The following is a 17,696-nucleotide window of genomic DNA, read 5'->3' as shown; positions in this document are numbered from 1 at the left end:
GTGGAGCGTGATCCGAAATGGCTATAGCCGTATACTCCGTTCCCCTCACCTTCGGGATCAATGCCCTACCCAGCACAAAAAAGTCTATTCGCGAGTAGACTTTATGGACATAGGAGAAAAACGAGAACTCCTTACTCCTAGGTCTGCTAAATCTCCACGGGTCTACACCTCCCATCTGCTCCATAAAATCTTTAAGCACCTTGGCTGCTGCCGGCCTCCTTCCAGTCCTGGACTTCGACCTATCCAGCCCTGGTTCCAACACCGTATTAAAATCTCCCCCCATTATCAGCTTTCCCATCTCTAGGTCCGGAATGCGTCCTAGCATCCGCCTCATAAAATTGGCATCATCCCAGTTCGGGGCATATACGTTTACCAAAACCACCGTCTCCCCCTGTAGTTTGCCACTCACCATCACGTATCTGCCCCCGTTATCCGCCACTATAGTCTTTGCCTCGAACATTACCCGCTTCCCCACTAATATAGCCACCCCCCTGTTTTTCGCATCTAGCCCCGAATGGAACACCTGCCCCACCCATCCTTTGCGTAGCCTAACCTGGTCTATCAGTTTCAGGTGCGTTTCCTGTAACATAACCACATCTGCCTTAAGTTTCTTAAGGTGTGCGAATACCCGTGCCCTCTTTATCGGCCCGTTCAGCCCTCTCACGTTCCACGTGATCAGCCGAGTTGGGGGGCTTCCTACCCCCCCCCCCTTGTCGATTAGCCATCACCTTTTTCCAGCTCCTCACCCAGTTCCCACGCAGCTGTATCTCCCCCAGGCGGTGCCCCCCCCGCCCATCCTCTCCCATACCAGCTCCCCCCTCTCCCCAGCAGCAGCAACCCAGTAATTCCCCCCTCCCACCCCCCCCCCCCCCGCTAGATCCCCCGCTAGCGTAATTACTCCCCCCATGTTGCTCCCAGAAGTCAGCAAACTATGGCTGACCTCGGCTTCCCCCCGTGACCTCGGCTCGCACCGTGCGACGCCCCCTCCTTCCTGCTTCTCTATTCCCGCCATGATTATCATAGCGCGGGAACCAAGCCTGCGCTTCTCCCTTGGCCCCGCCCCCAATGGCCAACGCCCCATCTCCTCCACCTCCCCTCCTCCCCCCATCACCACCTGTGGGAGAGAGAAAAGTTACCACATCGCAGGATTAGTACATAAAACCCCTCTTTGCCCCCCACATTCGCCCCACCACTTTGTTCAAACGTTCTTTTTAATAACCCGCTCATTCCAGTTTTTCTTCCACAATAAAAGTCCACGCTTCATCCGCCGTCTCAAAGTAGTGGTGCCTCCCTCGATATGTGACCCACAGTCTTGCCGGTTGCAGCATTCCAAATTTTATCTTCTTTTTATGAAGCACCGCCTTGGCCCGATTAAAGCTCGCCCTCCTTCTCGCCACCTCCGCACTCCAGTCTTGATAAACGCGGATCACCGCGTTCTCCCATTTACTGCTCCGAGTTTTCTTCGCCCATCTAAGGACCATTTCTCTATCCTTAAAACGGAGGAATCTCACCACTATGGCTCTGGGAATTTCTCCTGCTCTCGGTCCTCGCGCCATCACTCGGTATGCTCCCTCCACCTCCAACGGACCCGCCGGGGCCTCCGCTCCCATTAACGAGTGCAGCATCGTGCTCACATATGCCCCGACGTCCGCTCCCTCCACACCTTCAGGAAGACCAAGGTTGTTCCTCCTTGCGTTGTTTTCCAGTGCCTCCAACCTTTCCACACATCGTTTCTGATGTGCCTCCTGCGTCTCCGTCTTCACCACCAGGCCCTGTATATCGTCCTCATTCTCGGCTGCCTTTGCCTTCACGACCCGAAGCTCCCGCTCCTGGGTCTTTTGTTCCTCCTTTAGCCCTTCGATCGCCTGTAGTATCGGGGCCAACAGCTCTTTCTTCATTTCCTTTTTTATCTCTTCCACACAGCATTTCAAGAACTCTTGTTGTTCAGGGCCCCATGTTAAACTGCCACCTTCCGACGCCATCTTGGTTTTTGCTTGCCTTCCTTGCCGCTGTTCTAAAGGATCCACTGCAATCTGGCCACTCTCTCCTCCTTTTTCCATCCGTATCCAGGGGGGATTCCCTCCTGGTTTACCGCACAGTGTTTTTAGCCGTCAAAATTGCCGTTGGGGCTCCTATCAAGAGCCCAAAAGTCCGTTTCACAGGGAGCTGCCGAAACGTGCGACTCAGCTGGTCATCGCCGCACCCGGAACTCCCTGTTTTCCAGAGTTAAAGTGACCTCTCAGGTATAGGTTGATGTAGGTGAATGTTAGTATAAAGCAATATACCTACTCAATGACTTTGCGAAAATTGAGGTTATTCATCTTTCTAATCATTTTTATTAGTGTCACAAGTAGGCTTACATTAACAATGCAATGAAGTTACTGTGAAAATCCCCTCGTCGCCACACTCCGGCGCCTGTTCGGGTACACTGAGGGGGAATTCAGAATGTCCAATTCACCTAACAAGCACGTCTTTCGGGACTTTCGGATGATTCTTTTAAACAGAGATGAGAAGGAATGTCTTCAGCCAGAGGGTGGGGAATCTGTGGAACTCATTGCCGCAGAAGGCTTTGGAGGTCAAGTCTCTGAGTGTCTAAAGACAGAGATAGATAGGTTCTTGATTAAGATGGGGAACAAAGGTTATGAGGAGAAGGCAGGAGAATGGGAATGAGAAACATATCAATCATGATTGAATGGCGCAGCAGACTCGATGGGCTGAATGGCCTAATTCTGTTCCTATCTCTTATGGTCTTATAGATGTATTTTTTTAAATGTTAAAGTAACAAGTGCTATGTTTACAGTTCTGTGGAAAGAGTTTCTCTGTTACTGGCAAGAGGAAATGTCCTGCAGGGAGGTGACTTGTTACTGGGGAGGGGTGTCTGTCACTGGGTGGGGGAGGGGATGTTGGGCGTTGTCTCTGTTTACGAGGTGTTCCTTTTTTCAGAGAATTTCTGTAACTGGGGGAGCTAAGTTCCCAGTTTCATTTTGACTTCTCTGAATCTGTCCTCAGGTCCCGCCAGATCGAATCGGCCTGTTTCAGTGGTACTGCTGCCTTCATGGAGGTTCGGATTCAGTCTGTGGTGGTCGAATTTATTCTCAATCATGTGGACATGCTCTTCAGCTCCAAGTTGAGCTCAGTAATGCGAGAGGGTCCAGGTAGGTCCCAGCCCATCCTGCTGAGTTGCTTTGATATAAACCTATTAAATGGCGGAATATTCAATGACTAAGTTATAATCTGAATCTCAGCCTCCACACCATGTCGCCATTGTTAATCAAATCTGATTTTGATCTGGAGTGGTCACATTCTTGGTTTGGTAGATTGATAATTTTGGGACTACTAGTCACAGTACCCTTCGTTACAGTTATGTCCAACCAGGATTGCTGTTTTCTGTTCCTGCAGAGATGTCACGCCGAAAAGATTAGCACAATTATTTTATTCCATATTTTTCTCACTGGTCAACTACTGAAAATCAAAGCTAGAGTAAGATTGCTGGCGCTACATGCCTGTCAACTACCTGAAGCTCATCACTGAGTCACGTTGTATCCTTGATACAAAAATGGTACAAAAGAGCCCACAGGCATCACCTGTTATCTTCAATATTGTGTATCAGCAAGGTTCATTTCTTCAGAGAGAGAGTTTTCTGAACGGCCTTTGGTAATTATGCCCAGAGTTTGCAAGTTATAAGCTTTAGCAATTAATCCACAATCTTGTCTTTGATCTGTTACTCTGACTGCCTAGTGGTTATAACATAGATTTCTGGCTAAAGTTGTTTCTTTGTTTAATTTAGAAGTGGGGCTTGTAATCCTTTTCTTTAATCCCTCTTCACGCAAGTTGCAACTGGAGTTTCATTCCACATAAACTGCTGTGCAATACCCCCTGTCTATATATTGAACAGTGCATACTTGACAATATTCCACCTTCCCCGTATAGACAAAAGTCTTCTTTAAAATTCTGTTCTGTTAAATTGGTTTCTGCCATAAAGCCATGCTTTCTATCAAAAATGACTGTATATTTATTAGCTGAAAAACATTGAATTTTAAAGATTGAAACAGAATTTAGTGACTTGAAACAGCGGCTACTGAGATGGCTGAATATTTGCATTACTGTCCCTTATAAATTCTAAAGTCAGTAAAATGGAGTCAACCTGGCTACAGAAACCTATCAGTAATCACCCGAGATGGATGGGAATGAGCTATATCTCCTGAGCCATTTACAGAACGTCCTGATACCACCTAGAAGTAACCACTTCAGACAGTGGACCCTGGTTGAGAGAGGAATTCACCCAGCCAGAATTTAATCAAGTCGAAATGATACGCCCGGAATTCACTAACAATGATCATATTTGGATAACTGACCAGTGGGGAGAGGTGATCATGTGACAAGCCAACTTAACCCTCTTTTCTGTTTGAGAAACTGCTTTTCTCCAGACCAGAATGAAGCAGAAGAGACGCCACACGCCTAAAAGACAGGACTCTCCCTCTCATTCTCTATCCTGCATGTATGAACACTTTGTTGTTGGACCACCCACATGCGGCAGGCAGCGTTTTAAGAAGCTGCAGAGCGCTGTCGGCATCATCAGAACAGAAAAATTGTCTCACATGCTAAATCGTCTCAACACCATTGAGTTCAGTCTGAAACCATACAAGTCATCAATCTACAAGGCCCATATACATTTAACTTTTATTGGATCCTAAAAGAGAGTGCTTAATCTCTCCTTACACTCTGGAATTAGTGTGTTTGTAAACCTGAGTGCATATGTGCTTGAAAATCAGAGCATTTTTATTATGTTTATTGGACCGGGTTAAGTACAATAAATATAATCCTCTTTTCTTTTTAATAACTGACAAGGAAACCTGCCTGTGTGTGGCTTTTAGAGTCACAGCACATAAACAGTTAACCTCTCACTGAACTGGCAAGCCTATGCTTGTCAAAAAAACTGTTCTGATTAAATAAGTGTGGAAAAGAGGGGGGAGATATTCTGCCGCTCCTCACCTGATCATAACAGTTTCCCTGTGCGTATAGGATGGTGAAGGAAAAAGGCACACTACTTCCCGAGTGATGTTTCCCTTCTGATGCCATCCATCCTGCTCAAAAGTTGGGAGAGAAGGGCTATGGGAAAGGATTCTGTTTGGATAGGATTCTGTTTGGGAATGAGGGGCTATGGATAGGATTCTGTTTGGGAATGGGGCAGTGTGATAGGATTCTGTTTGTGAATGAGGGGCTATGGATAGAATTATGTTTGGGAATGAGGGGCTGTGGATAGGATTCTGTTTGTGAATGAGGGGCTATGGATAGAATTATGTTTGGGAATGAGGGGCTGTGGATAGGATTCTGTTTGGGAATGAGGGGCTGTGGATAGGATTCTGTTTGGGAATGAGGGGTTGTGGATAGGATTCTGTTTGGGAATGGGGCAGTGTGATAGGATTCTGTTTGGGAATGAGGGGCTGTGGATAGGATTCTGTTTGGGAATGAGGGGCTATGGATAGGATGCTGTTTGGGAATGAGGGGCTATGGATAGGATGCTGTTTGGGAATGGGGCTGTGGATAGGATTCTGTTTGGGAATGAGGGGCTATGGATAGGATGCTGTTTGGGAATGGGGCTGTGGATAGGATGCTGTTTGGGAATGGGGCAGTGGGATAGGATGCTGTTTGGGAATGGGGCTGAGGGATAGGATGCTGTTTGGGAATGGGGCTGTGGATAGGATTCTGTTTGGGAATGGGGCAGTGGGATAGGATGCTGTTTGGGAATGGGGCTGAGGGATAGGATGCTGTTTGGGAATGGGGCTGAGGGATAGGATTCTGTTTGGGAATGAGGCGCTGAGGGATAGGATTCTATTTGGGAATAAGGGGCTGTGGGATAGGATTCTGTTTCAGAATGAGAGGCTGTGGGATGGAATTCTGTTGGGGAATGATAGGCTATGAGATAGGATTCTGTCTGACAGTGCAATGGAGTGGTGTTTTGGGTTAAGAAACTGCATTGCCCACTGGTGGAGTGTTCTTAAGATATTTACATTAATGCCGTTGTCCTAGACTTCTATGCCTGTTAAATTCAATGGTATCTTTTTAAAAATAATTACAATATAGATCTTGCACATATCCACCAACACTATGTAAACATGTTTGTTACTACCCAGCTATGAACGGGAAAAGGTTTGGTGGCCATTTATCCTTACATTGTTCTGTTCTCCGCAGGACATGCATCTCTGTCTCGGCCCAAGTCCTTGTTGGTGTCATCCCCCTCCACAAAACTACTCACCCTGGAGGAGGCACAGGCTCGAACCCAGGTCCAGATCATCTCCCCTGTTAATTCAGACAGCAAGTACATCGAAGTGGGTGATGGACCTGCAGCGTTACAGGGCAGGTTCCACACAGTCATTGACTTCCCAATTGACAGGTAATTAAAGCATCACCTTTATAACTTTCCTTTGCAGCAGGTGTTAAGAAATGTGTTCATTAATCTGTGACAGAAACACCCCACCAATGTCCAGAGATTCTTAATTGTGCTGTGCTTACTCTGAGCAGGGAATTCACGTCCTCTCTTTCCTGAATTGTGGACTCCGGGTTTCACTCTCTCTGTCAGGGTGCCTCTCCCTCTCTCTCTCTCTCTCTCTCTCTCCGAGTTGGTGTCTCGGTCTCTCTCTCGCTTGGTCGGTGTCTCTGGTTCAGGGATCTCTCTCCCTCCCCCTCAGTCCTCGGCCTCACTCCCTCGCATCGGTCCTCGGTCTCGCTCCCTCTTGTCGGTCCTCGGCCTCGCTCCCTCTCGCCAGTCCTCAGCCTCGCTCCCTCTCGCCAGTCCTCAGCCTCGCTCCCTCTTGTCGGTCCTCGGCCTCGCTCCCTCTCGCCAGTCCTCGGCCTCGCTCCCTCTCGTCCGTCCTGTGCCTCGCTCCCTCTTGTCGGTCCTCAGCCTCGCTCCCTCTTGTCGGTCCTCGGCCTCGCTCCCTCTTGTCGGTCCTCGGCCTCGCTCCCTCTCGCCAGTCCTCAGCCTCGCTCCCTCTCGCCAGTCCTCAGCCTCGCTCCCTCTTGTCGGTCCTCGGCCTCGCTCCCTCTCGTCAGTCCTCGGCCTCGCTCCCTCTCGCCAGTCCTCAGCCTCGCTCCCTCTCGCCAGTCCTCAGCCTCGCTCCCTCTCGCCAGTCCTCGGCCTCGCTCCCTCTCGTCGGTCCTCGGCCTCGCTCCCTCTTGTCGGTCCTCAGCCTCGCTCCCTCTCGTCAGTCCTCGGCCTCGCTCCCTCTCGTCAGTCCTCGGCCTCGCTCCCTCTTGTCGGTCCTCAGCCTCGCTCCCTCTTGTCGGTCCTCGGCCTCGCTCCCTCTTGTCGGTCCTCGGCCTCGCTCCCTCTTGTCGGTCCTCGGCCTCGCTCCCTCTTGTCGGTCCTCGGCCTCGCTCCCTCTCGCCAGTCCTCAGCCTCGCTCCCTCTCGCCAGTCCTCAGCCTCGCTCCCTCTTGTCGGTCCTCGGCCTCGCTCCCTCTCGCCAGTCCTCAGCCTCGCTCCCTCTTGTCGGTCCTCGGCCTCGCTCCCTCTCGTCCGTCCTGTGCCTCGCTCCCTCTTGTCGGTCCTCGGCCTCGCTCCCTCTTGTCGGTCCTCGGCCTCGCTCCCTCTCGTCGGTCCTCGGCCTCGCTCCCTCTTGTCGGTCCTCTGCCTCGCTCCCTCTTGTCGGTCCTCGGCCTCGCTCCCTCTTGTCGGTCCTCGGCCTCGCTCCCTCTTGTCGGTCCTCGGCCTCGCTCCCTCTCGCCAGTCCTCGGCCTCGCTCCCTCTCGTCCGTCCTGTGCCTCGCTCCCTCTTGTCGGTCCTCGGCCTCGCTCCCTCTTGTCGGTCCTCGGCCTCGCTCCCTCTCGTCCGTCCTGTGCCTCGCTCCTTCTCGTCCGTCCTGTGCCTCGCTCCCTCTCGTCGGTCCTCGGCCTCGCTCCCTCTCGCCAGTCCTCAGCCTCGCTCCCTCTTGTCGGTCCTCGGCCTCGCTCCCTCTCGCCAGTCCTCTGCCTCGCTCCCTCTCGTCGGTCCTCGGCCTCGCTCCCTCTTGTCGGTCCTCGGCCTCGCTCCCTCTTGTCGGTCCTCGGCCTCGCTCCCTCTCGCCAGTCCTCGGCCTCGCTCCCTCTTGTCGGTCCTCGGCCTCGCTCCCTCTCGTCAGTCCTCGGCCTCGCTCCCTCTCGTCGGTCCTCGGCCTCGCTCCCTCTTGTCGGTCCTCGGCCTCGCTCCCTCTTGTCGGTCCTCGGCCTCGCTCCCTCTCGTCAGTCCTCGGCCTCGCTCCCTCTCGTCAGTCCTCGGCCTCGCTCCCTCTCGTCAGTCCTCGGCCTCGCTCCCTCTCGTCGGTCCTCTGCCTCGCTCCCTCTCGTCGGTCCTCTGCCTCGCTCCCTCTCGTCGGTCCTCTGCCTCGCTCCCTCTCGTCGGTCCTCTGCCTCGCTCCCTCTCGTCGGTCCTCTGCCTCGCTCCCTCTCGTCGGTCCTCGGCCTCGCTCCCTCTCGTCGGTCCTCAGCCTCGCTCCCTCTCGTCAGTCCTCGGCCTCGCTCCCTCTCGTCGGTCCTCTGCCTCGCTCCCTCTCGTCGGTCCTCTGCCTCGCTCCCTCTCGTCGGTCCTCGGCCTCGCTCCCTCTCGTCGGTCCTCAGCCTCGCTCCCTCTCGTCGGTCCTCAGCCTCGCTCCCTCTCGTCGGTCCTCTGCCTCGCTCCCTCTTGTCGGTCCTCGGCCTCGCTCCCTCTCGTCAGTCCTCGGCCTCGCTCCCTCTCGTCGGTCCTCAGCCTCGCTCCCTCTCGTCAGTCCTCTGCCTCGCTCCCTCTTGTCGGTCCTCGGCCTCGCTCCCTCTTGTCGGTCCTCGGCCTCGCTCCCTCTCGTCAGTCCTCGGCCTCGCTCCCTCTCGTCAGTCCTCAGCCTCGCTCCCTCTCGTCAGTCCTCGGCCTCGCTCCCTCTCGTCAGTCCTCGGCCTCGCTCCCTCTCGTCAGTCCTCTGCCTCGCTCCCTCTTGTCGGTCCTCTGCCTCGCTCCCTCTCGTCGGTCCTCAGCCTCGCTCCCTCTTGTCGGTCCTCGGCCTCGCTCCCTCTCGTCGGTCCTCGGCCTCGCTCCCTCTCGTCGGTCCTCGGCCTCGCTCCCTCTTGTCGGTCCTCGGCCTCGCTCCCTCTTGTCGGTCCTCGGCCTCGCTCCCTCTCGTCAGTCCTCGGCCTCGCTCCCTCTCGTCAGTCCTCGGCCTCGCTCCCTCTCGTCAGTCCTCTGCCTCGCTCCCTCTCGTCGGTCCTCAGCCTCGCTCCCTCTCGTCGGTCCTCAGCCTCGCTCCCTCTCGTCAGTCCTCGGCCTCGCTCCCTCTCGTCGGTCCTCAGCCTCGCTCCCTCTCGTCAGTCCTCGGCCTCGCTCCCTCTCGTCAGTCCTCTGCCTCGCTCCCTCTTGTCGGTCCTCGGCCTCGCTCCCTCTCGTCGGTCCTCGGCCTCACTCCCTCTTGTCGGTCCTCGGCCTCGCTCCCTCTCGTCAGTCCTCGGCCTCGCTCCCTCTCGTCGGTCCTCGGCCTCGCTCCCTCTCTGCGCTGTTGTGATTGTTGTTCTACACGCACTCCCCATTTCCCTCTCGTTCTCCAAGAACCCCCTTAAAATCTGCTACTTTGACAAAGTTTTTGCTTTTCACTCCTAATATCTATTCCTTTAGTGTCAGATTTAGTCTGATTCCATCTCCGTGATACATCAAGGAATGACTTTCAATATTAAGATTGTGGAAGTCCATGTTATTGCAATTTATGGTGTCCTGTTTAGAATGTAAAGTGTCACTTTGAATCTTTCGCTATCTTTAACCAGGAAGAGAACAATCAGCAAACCCAAGAAATCACCTGCTGGTACCTGGCGCTCTTTTTTTGGCCTCAAGGCAGAGGGCAAATCTTCCTCCGTGATCAAGCGGAAACTGCACCGTAACCCCAGTGAGCCAATGCAAATGAAGTCCATAGTTTTGGCAGGTGGGTGTTTTCAGATTAATCGTGGAGAATGAACTTTTCCTGTTCACGTTCTTGTTGAAGTACCATCTTGTGGAAGTGATTGTTCGACACATGCAAGAAGACACCATGAATGTTGGCAGGTTACTCAAGTGTGTGGAAGTTCATTGATACCCCTAGCTTCTGCCTTTAGAATTCTGTACTAAATGAGGTATCGGAAAGCCATAGATTCAGCAGCTGTAGGCAGTGTGATAGACAGTTGTGATTGGTTTCCTTCTGAACATTTGTGATTGTGTTGTCTTCCCATCAGCCAGGGGTGATTCAGGAACACTTCGCTCTGCTAAAAGTGAGGAGTCTCTTTCATCTCTGCACAATGTTGAAGGTTAGTTCGATGCATTCTCCATTCATCAGTGCATTCACCTGGTATCTTACATATTGAAGTGTGCTTGCTTATAGGTAACGGCATGTTTGTGTGGTGCAATAGGTTTCCATATTGCATCTGTTCATTTATGCTGCTACCATTATCAGGAGGTTGCTCTCTTGCAGCCATGACCAATAACACTAGTGCAGAGGTTTCAAACCGGTGTGCTCTGGTACACTGGTGTGCCGTGAAGGCCCCACTAAATAAGATGGTAAACAAGGTTAAAACAATTGCACATTAATGAAAATAAACTAAATGCAATCTTTGTTTTCAGCTGTGCAGTCAATATCTGTAACATAGCTCTACAAGACTTCCACAGAGTGACTGTAATCCCAGTGTCACTGGGCCAGCAGGCAGTGACCATAATCCCAGTGTCACTGGGCTAGCAGGCAGTGACCATCATCCCAGTGTCACTGGGTGGTAGGCAGTGACCGGATTTCCAGTGTCATTGGGCTAGCAACCAGTGACCGGATTCCAGTGTCACTGGGTGGTAGGCAGTGACCGGATTTCCAGTGTCATTGGGCTAGCAACCAGTGACCGGATTCCAGTGTCTCTGGGCGGTAGGCAGTGACCGGGTTTCCAGTGTCACTGGGCTAGCAGGCAGTGACCGGATTCCAGAGTCACTGGGCTAGCAAGCAGTGACCGGATTCCAGAGTCACTGGGCGGTAGGCAGTGACCGGATTTCCAGTGTCACTGGGCTAGCAACCAGTGACCGGATTCCAGTATCTCTGGGCGGTAGGCAGTGACCGGATTTCCAGTGTCACTGGGCTAGCAACCAGTGACCGGATTCCAGTGTCTCTGGGTGGTAGGCAGTGACCGGATTCCAGAGTCACTGGGCTAGCAAGCAGTGACCGGATTCCAGAGTCACTGGGCTGTAGGCAGTGACCGGATTTCCAGTGTCACTGGGCTAGCAACCAGTGACCGGATTCCAGTATCTCTGGGCAGTAGGCAGTGACCGGATTTCCAGTGTCACTGGGCTAGCAACCAGTGACCAGATTCCAGTGTCACTGGGCTAGTAGGCAGTGACCGGGTTTCCATGTCACTGGGCTAGCAGGCAGTGACCGGATTCCAGAGTCACTGGGCGGTAGGTAGTGACCGGATTCCAGAGTCACTGGGCTAGCAAGCAGTGACCGGATTCCAGAGTCACTGGGCGGTAGGCAGTGACCGGATTTCCAGTGTCACTGGGCTAGCAACCAGTGACCGGATTCCAGTATCTCTGGGCGGTAGGCAGTGACCGGATTTCCAGTGTCACTGGGCTAGCAACCAGTGACCGGATTCCAGTGTCACTGGGCGGTAGGCAGTGACTGGATTCCAGAGTCACTGGGCTAGCAAGCAGTGACCGGATTCCAGAGTCACTGGGCGGTAGGCAGTGACCGGATTTCCAGTGTCACTGGGCTAGCAACCAGTGACCGGATTCCAGTATCTCTGGGCGGTAGGCAGTGACCGGATTTCCAGTGTCACTGGGCTAGCAACCAGTGACCGGATTCCAGTGTCACTGGGCTAGTAGGCAGTGACCGGGTTTCCATGTCACTGGGCTAGCAGGCAGTGACCGGATTCCAGAGTCACTGGGCGGTAGGCAGTGAACGGATTTCCAGTGTCACTGGGCTAGCAGGCAGTGACCGGATTCCAGTGTCTCTGGGAGGTAGGCAGTGACCGGATTCCTGTGTCACTGGGCGGTAGGCAGTGACCGGATTTCCAGTGTCACTGGGCTAGCAGGCAGTGACCGATTTCCAGAGTCACTGGGCGGTAGGCAGTGACCGGATTCCAGTGTCACTTGGCAGTAGGCAGTGACCGGATTTCCAGAGTCACTGGGCGGTAGGCAGTGACCGGATTCCAGTGTCACTGGGCGGTAGGCAGTGACCGGATTCCAGTGTCTCTGGGCGGTCGGCAGTGACCTGATGTCCAGAGCCACTGGGCGGTAGGCAGTGACCGGATTCCAGTGTCGCTGGGCAGTAGGCAGTGACCGGATCTCCAGTGTCACTGGGCTAGCAGGCAGTGACCGGATTCCAGAGTCACTGGGCGGTAGGCAGTGACCGGATTTCCAGTGTCACTGGGCTAGCAGGCAGTGACCGGATTCCAGAGTCACTGGGCGGTAGGCAGTGACCGGATTTCCAGTGTCACTGGGCTAGCAGGCAGTGACCGGGTTCCAGAGTCACTGGGCTAGCAGGCAGTGACCGGATTCCAGTGTCACTGGGTCAGCAGGCAGAGACTGTAATTCCAGTGTCACTGGGCCAGCACGCAGAGACCGTAATTCCAGTGTTACTGGGCCAGCAGGCAGAGACTGTAATCCCACTGTCACTGAACCAGTAGGCAGAGACTGTAATCCCAATGTCACTGTGCCAGCAGGCAGAGACTGTAATCCCAATGTCACTGAGCCAGCAGGCAGAGTCTGTAACCCCAGTGTCACTGGGCCAGCAGGCAGAGACTGTAATCCCAGTGTCACTGGGCCAGCAGGCAGAGACTGTAACCCCAGTGTCACTGGGCCAGCAGGCAGAGACTGTAACCCCAGTGTCACTGGGCCAGCAGGCAGAGACTGTAATCCCAGTGTCACTGGGCCAGCAGGCAGAGACTGTAATCCCAATGTCACTGAGCCAGCAGGCAGAGACTGTAACCCCAGTGTCACTGGGCCAGCAGGCAGAGACTGTAACCCCAGTGTCACTGGGCCAGCAGGCAGAGACTGTAATCCCAATGTCACTGAGCCAGCAGGCAAAGACCGTAATCCCAATGTCACTGAGCCAGCAGACCGAGACTGTAACCCCAGTGTCACTGGGCCAGCAGGCAGAGACTGTAATCCCGGTGTCACTGGGCCAGCAGGCAGAGACTGTAATCCCAATGTCACTGCGCCAGCAGGCAGATACTGTAATTCCAATGTCACTGGGCCAGCAGGCAGAGACTGTAATCGCAATGTCACTGGGCCAGCAGGCAGAGACTGTAATCCCAATGTCACTGGGCCAGCAGGCAGAGACTGTAATCGCAATGTCACTGGGCCAGCAGGCAGAGACTGTAATCCCAGTGTCACTGAGCCAGCAGGCTTAGACTGTAACCCCAGTGTCACTGGGCCAGCAGGCAAAGACTGTAATCCCAATGTCACTGAGCCAGCAGGCAGAGACTGTAATCCCAGTGTCACTGGGCCACCAGGCAAAGACTGTAATCCCAATGTCACTGAGCCAGCAGGCAGAGACAGTATTCCCAGTGTCACTGGGCCAGCAGGCAAAGACCGTAATCCCAATGTCACTGAGCCAGCAGGCAGAGACTGTAATCCCAGTGTCACTGGGCCAGCAGGCAGAGACTGTAATCCCAATGTCACTGAGCCAGCAGGCAGAGACTGTAATCCCAGTGTCACTGAGCCAGCAGGCAGAGACTGCAATCCCAGTGTCACTGGGCCAGCAGGCAGAGACTGTAATCCCAATGTCACTGAGCCAGCAGGCAGAGACTGTAATCCCAATGTCACTGGGCCAGCAGGCAGAGACTGTAATCCCAATGTCACTGAGCCAGCAGGCAGAGACTGTAATCCCAATGTTACTGGGCCAGCAGGCAAAGACTGTAATCCCAGTGTCACTGGGCCAGCAGGCAGAGACTGTAATCCCAGTGTCACTGGGCCAGCAGGCAGAGACTGTAATCCCAGTGTCACTGATCCAGCAGGCAAAGACTGTAATCCCAGTATCACTGAACCAGCAGGCAGAGACTGTAAGCCCAGTGTCACTGAGCCAGCAGGCAGAGACTGTAATCCCAATGTCACTGGGCCAGCAGGCAAAGACCGTAATCCCAATGTCACTGAGCCAGCAGGCAAAGACTGTAATCCCGGTGTCACTGGGCCAGCAGGCAGAGACTGTAATCCCAATGTCACTGAGCCAGCAGGCAGAGACTGTAATCCCGGTGTCACTGGGCCAGCAGGCAAAGACCGTAATCCCAATGTCACTGAGCCAGCAGGCAGAGACTGTAATCCCAGTGTCACTGGGCCAGCAGGCAGAGACTGTAACCCCAGTGTCACTGGGCCAGCAGGCAGAGACTGTAATCCCAGTGTCACTGGGCCAGCAGGCAAAGACTGTAACCCCAGTGTCACTGGGCCAGCAGGCAGAGACTGTAATCCCAGTGTCACTGGGCCAGCAGGCAAAGACTGTAATCCGAATGTCACTGAGCCACCAGGCAGAGACTGTAATCCCAGTGTCACTGGGCCAGCAGGCAGAGACTGTAATCCCAATGTCACTGTGCCAGCAGGCAGAGACTGTAATCCCAGTGTCACTGGGCCAGCAGGCAAAGACTGTAATCCCAGTGTCACTGAGCCAGCAGGCAGAGACTGTAATCCCAGTGTCACTGGGCCAGCAGGCAGAGACTGTAATCCCAATGTCACTGAGCCAGCAGGCAGAGACTGTAATCCCAGTGTCACTGAGCCAGCAGGCAGAGACTGCAATCCCAGTGTCACTGGGCCAGCAGGCAGAGACTGTAATCCCAATGTCACTGAGCCAGCAGGCAGAGACTGTAATCCCAATGTCACTGAGCCAGCAGGCAGAGACTGTAATCCCAATGTTACTGGGCCAGCAGGCAAAGACTGTAATCCCAGTGTCACTGGGCCAGCAGGCAGAGACTGTAATCCCAGTGTCACTGAGCCAGCAGGCAAAGACTGTAATCCCAGTGTTACTGAGCCAGCAGGCAGAGACTGTAACCCCAGTGTCACTGAGCCAGCAGGCAGAGACTGTAATCCCAATGTCACTGGACCAGCAGGCAAAGACCGTAATCCCAATGTCACTGAGCCAGCAGGCAAAGACTGTAATCCCGGTGTCACTGGGCCAGCAGGCAGAGACTGTAATCCCAATGTCACTGAGCCAGCAGGCAGAGACTGTAATCCCGGTGTCACTGGGCCAGCAGGCAAAGACTGTAATCCCAGTGTCACTGGGCCAGCAGGCAGAGACTGTAATCCCAATGTCACTGAGCCAGCAGGCAAAGACTGTAACCCCAGTGTCACTGAGCCAGCAGGCTGAGACTAACCCCAGTGTCACTGAGCCAGCAGGCAAAGACTGTAATCCCAGTGTCACTGGGCCAGCAGGCAGAGACTGTAATCCCGGTGTCACTGTGCCAGCAGGCAGAGACTGTAATCCGAATGTCACTGAGCCAGCAGGCAGAGACTGTAATCCCAATGTCACTGTGCCAGCAGGCAGAGACTGTAATCCCAATGTCACTGAGCCAGCAGGCAGAGACTGTAATCCCAATGTCACTCAGCCAGCAGGCAGAGACTGTAATCCCAATGTTACTGGGCCAGCAGGCAAAGACTGTAATCCCAGTGTCACTGGGCCAGCAGGCAGAGACTGTAATCCCAGCGTCACTGAGCCAGCAGGCAAAGACTGTAATCCCAATGTCACTGAGCCAGCAGGCAGAGACTGTAACCCCAGTGTCACTGGGCCAGCAGGCAGAGACTGTAATCCCAATGTCACTGGGCCAGCAGGCAAAGACCGTAATCCCAATGTCACTGAGCCAGCAGGCAAAGACTGTAATCCCGGTGTCACTGGGCCAGCAGGCAGAGACTGTAATCCCAATGTCACTGAGCCAGCAGGCAAAGACTGTAACCCCAGTGTCACTGAGCCAGCAGGCTGAGACTCACCCCAGTGTCACTGAGCCAGCAGGCAAAGACTGTAATCCCAATGTCACTGGGCCAGCAGGCAGAGACTGTAATCCCGGTGTCACTGTGCCAGCAGGCAGAGACTGTAATCCCGGTGTCACTGGGCCAGCAGGCAGAGACTGTAATCCAGTGTCACTGGGCCAGCAGGCAGAGACTGTAATCCCAATGTCACTGAGCCAGCAGGCAGAGACTGTAATCCCGGTGTCACTGGGCCAGCAGGCAGAGACTGTAATCCAGTGTCACTGGGCCAGCAGGCAGAGACTGTAATCCCAATGTCACTGAGCCAGCAGGCAGAGACTGTAATCCCGGTGTCACTGGGCCAGCAGGCAGAGACTGTAATCCAGTGTCACTGAGCCAGCAGGCAGAGACTGTAATCCCAATGTCACTGAGCGAGCAGGCAGAGACTGTAATCCCGGTGTCACTGGGCCAGCAGGCAGAGACTGTAATCCCAATGTCACTGAGCCAGCAGGCAGAGACTGTAATCCCAATGTTACTGGGCCAGCAGGCAAAGACTGTAATCCCAGTGTCACTGGGCCAGCAGGCAGAGACTGTAATCCCAGTGTCACTGAGCCAGCAGGCAGAGACTGTAATCCCAATGTCACTGGGCCAGAAGGCAAAGACCGTAATCCCAATGTCACTGAGCCAGCAGGCAAAGACTGTAATCCCGGTGTCACTGGGCCAGCAGGCAGAGACTGTAATCCCAATGTCACTGAGCCAGCAGGCAGAGACTGTAATCCCGGTGTCACTGGGCCAGCAGGCAAAGACCGTAATCCCAATGTCACTGAGCCAGCAGGCAGAGACTGTAATCCCAGTGTCACTGGGCCAGCAGGCAGAGACTGTAACCCCAGTGTCACTGGGCCAGCAGGCAGAGACTGTAATCCCAGTGTCACTGGGCCAGCAGGCAAAGACTGTAACCCCAGTGTCACTGAGCCAGCAGGCAGAGACTGTAATCCCAATGTCACTGGACCAGCAGGCAAAGACCGTAATCCCAATGTCACTGAGCCAGCAGGCAAAGACTGTAATCCCGGTGTCACTGGGCCAGCAGGCAGAGACTGTAATCCCAATGTCACTGAGCCAGCAGGCAGAGACTGTAATCCCGGTGTCACTGGGCCAGCAGGCAAAGACTGTAATCCCAGTGTCACTGGGCCAGCAGGCAGAGACTGTAATCCCAATGTCACTGAGCCAGCAGGCAAAGACTGTAACCCCAGTGTCACTGAGCCAGCAGGCTGAGACTAACCCCAGTGTCACTGAGCCAGCAGGCAACGACTGTAATCCCAGTGTCACTGGGCCAGCAGGCAGAGACTGTAATCCCGGTGTCACAGTGCCAGCAGGCAGAGACTGTAATCCGAATGTCACTGAGCCAGCAGGCAGAGACTGTAATCCCAATGTCACTGTGCCAGCAGGCAGAGACTGTAATCCCAATGTCACTGAGCCAGCAGGCAGAGACTGTAATCCCAATGTCGCTCAACCAGCAGGCAGAGACTGTAATCCCAATGTTACTGGGCCAGCAGGCAAAGACTGTAATCCCAGTGTCACTGGGCCAGCAGGCAGAGACTGTAATCCCAGTGTCACTGAGCCAGCAGGCAAAGACTGTAATCCCAATGTCACTGAGCCAGCAGGCAGAGACTGTAACCCCAGTGTCACTGGGCCAGCAGGCAGAGACTGTAATCCCAATGTCACTGGGCCAGCAGGCAAAGACCGTAATCCCAATGTCACTGAGCCAGCAGGCAAAGACTGTAATCCCGGTGTCACTGTGCCAGCAGGCAGAG

General features: G+C 54.1%; 1 protein-coding gene across 11 annotated transcripts in view; it reads left to right on the top strand.

Annotated features, from left to right (window-relative positions):
• LOC140398303 (rho GTPase-activating protein 32-like) overlaps positions 1–17,696 on the top strand; it is a 792,529-nt gene that overhangs the window by 733,883 nt on the left and 40,950 nt on the right. For all 11 annotated transcript variants that reach the window (XM_072486839.1, XM_072486840.1, XM_072486832.1 and 8 more), the window contains 4 exons: positions 3,010–3,155; positions 6,193–6,394; positions 9,762–9,916; positions 10,203–10,274. In XM_072486839.1, the coding sequence (XP_072342940.1) occupies positions 3,010–3,155; positions 6,193–6,394; positions 9,762–9,916; positions 10,203–10,274 (575 nt within the window). The remainder of the gene's footprint in view (positions 1–3,009; positions 3,156–6,192; positions 6,395–9,761; positions 9,917–10,202; positions 10,275–17,696) is intronic.

The sequence above is a fragment of the Scyliorhinus torazame genome, chromosome 21, assembly GCF_047496885.1.
Source record: "Scyliorhinus torazame isolate Kashiwa2021f chromosome 21, sScyTor2.1, whole genome shotgun sequence".
NCBI lineage: Eukaryota > Metazoa > Chordata > Chondrichthyes > Carcharhiniformes > Scyliorhinidae > Scyliorhinus > Scyliorhinus torazame.
The sequence above is the reverse complement of the archived record's forward strand: the minus strand, read 5'-3'. Positions and strand labels throughout refer to the sequence as shown.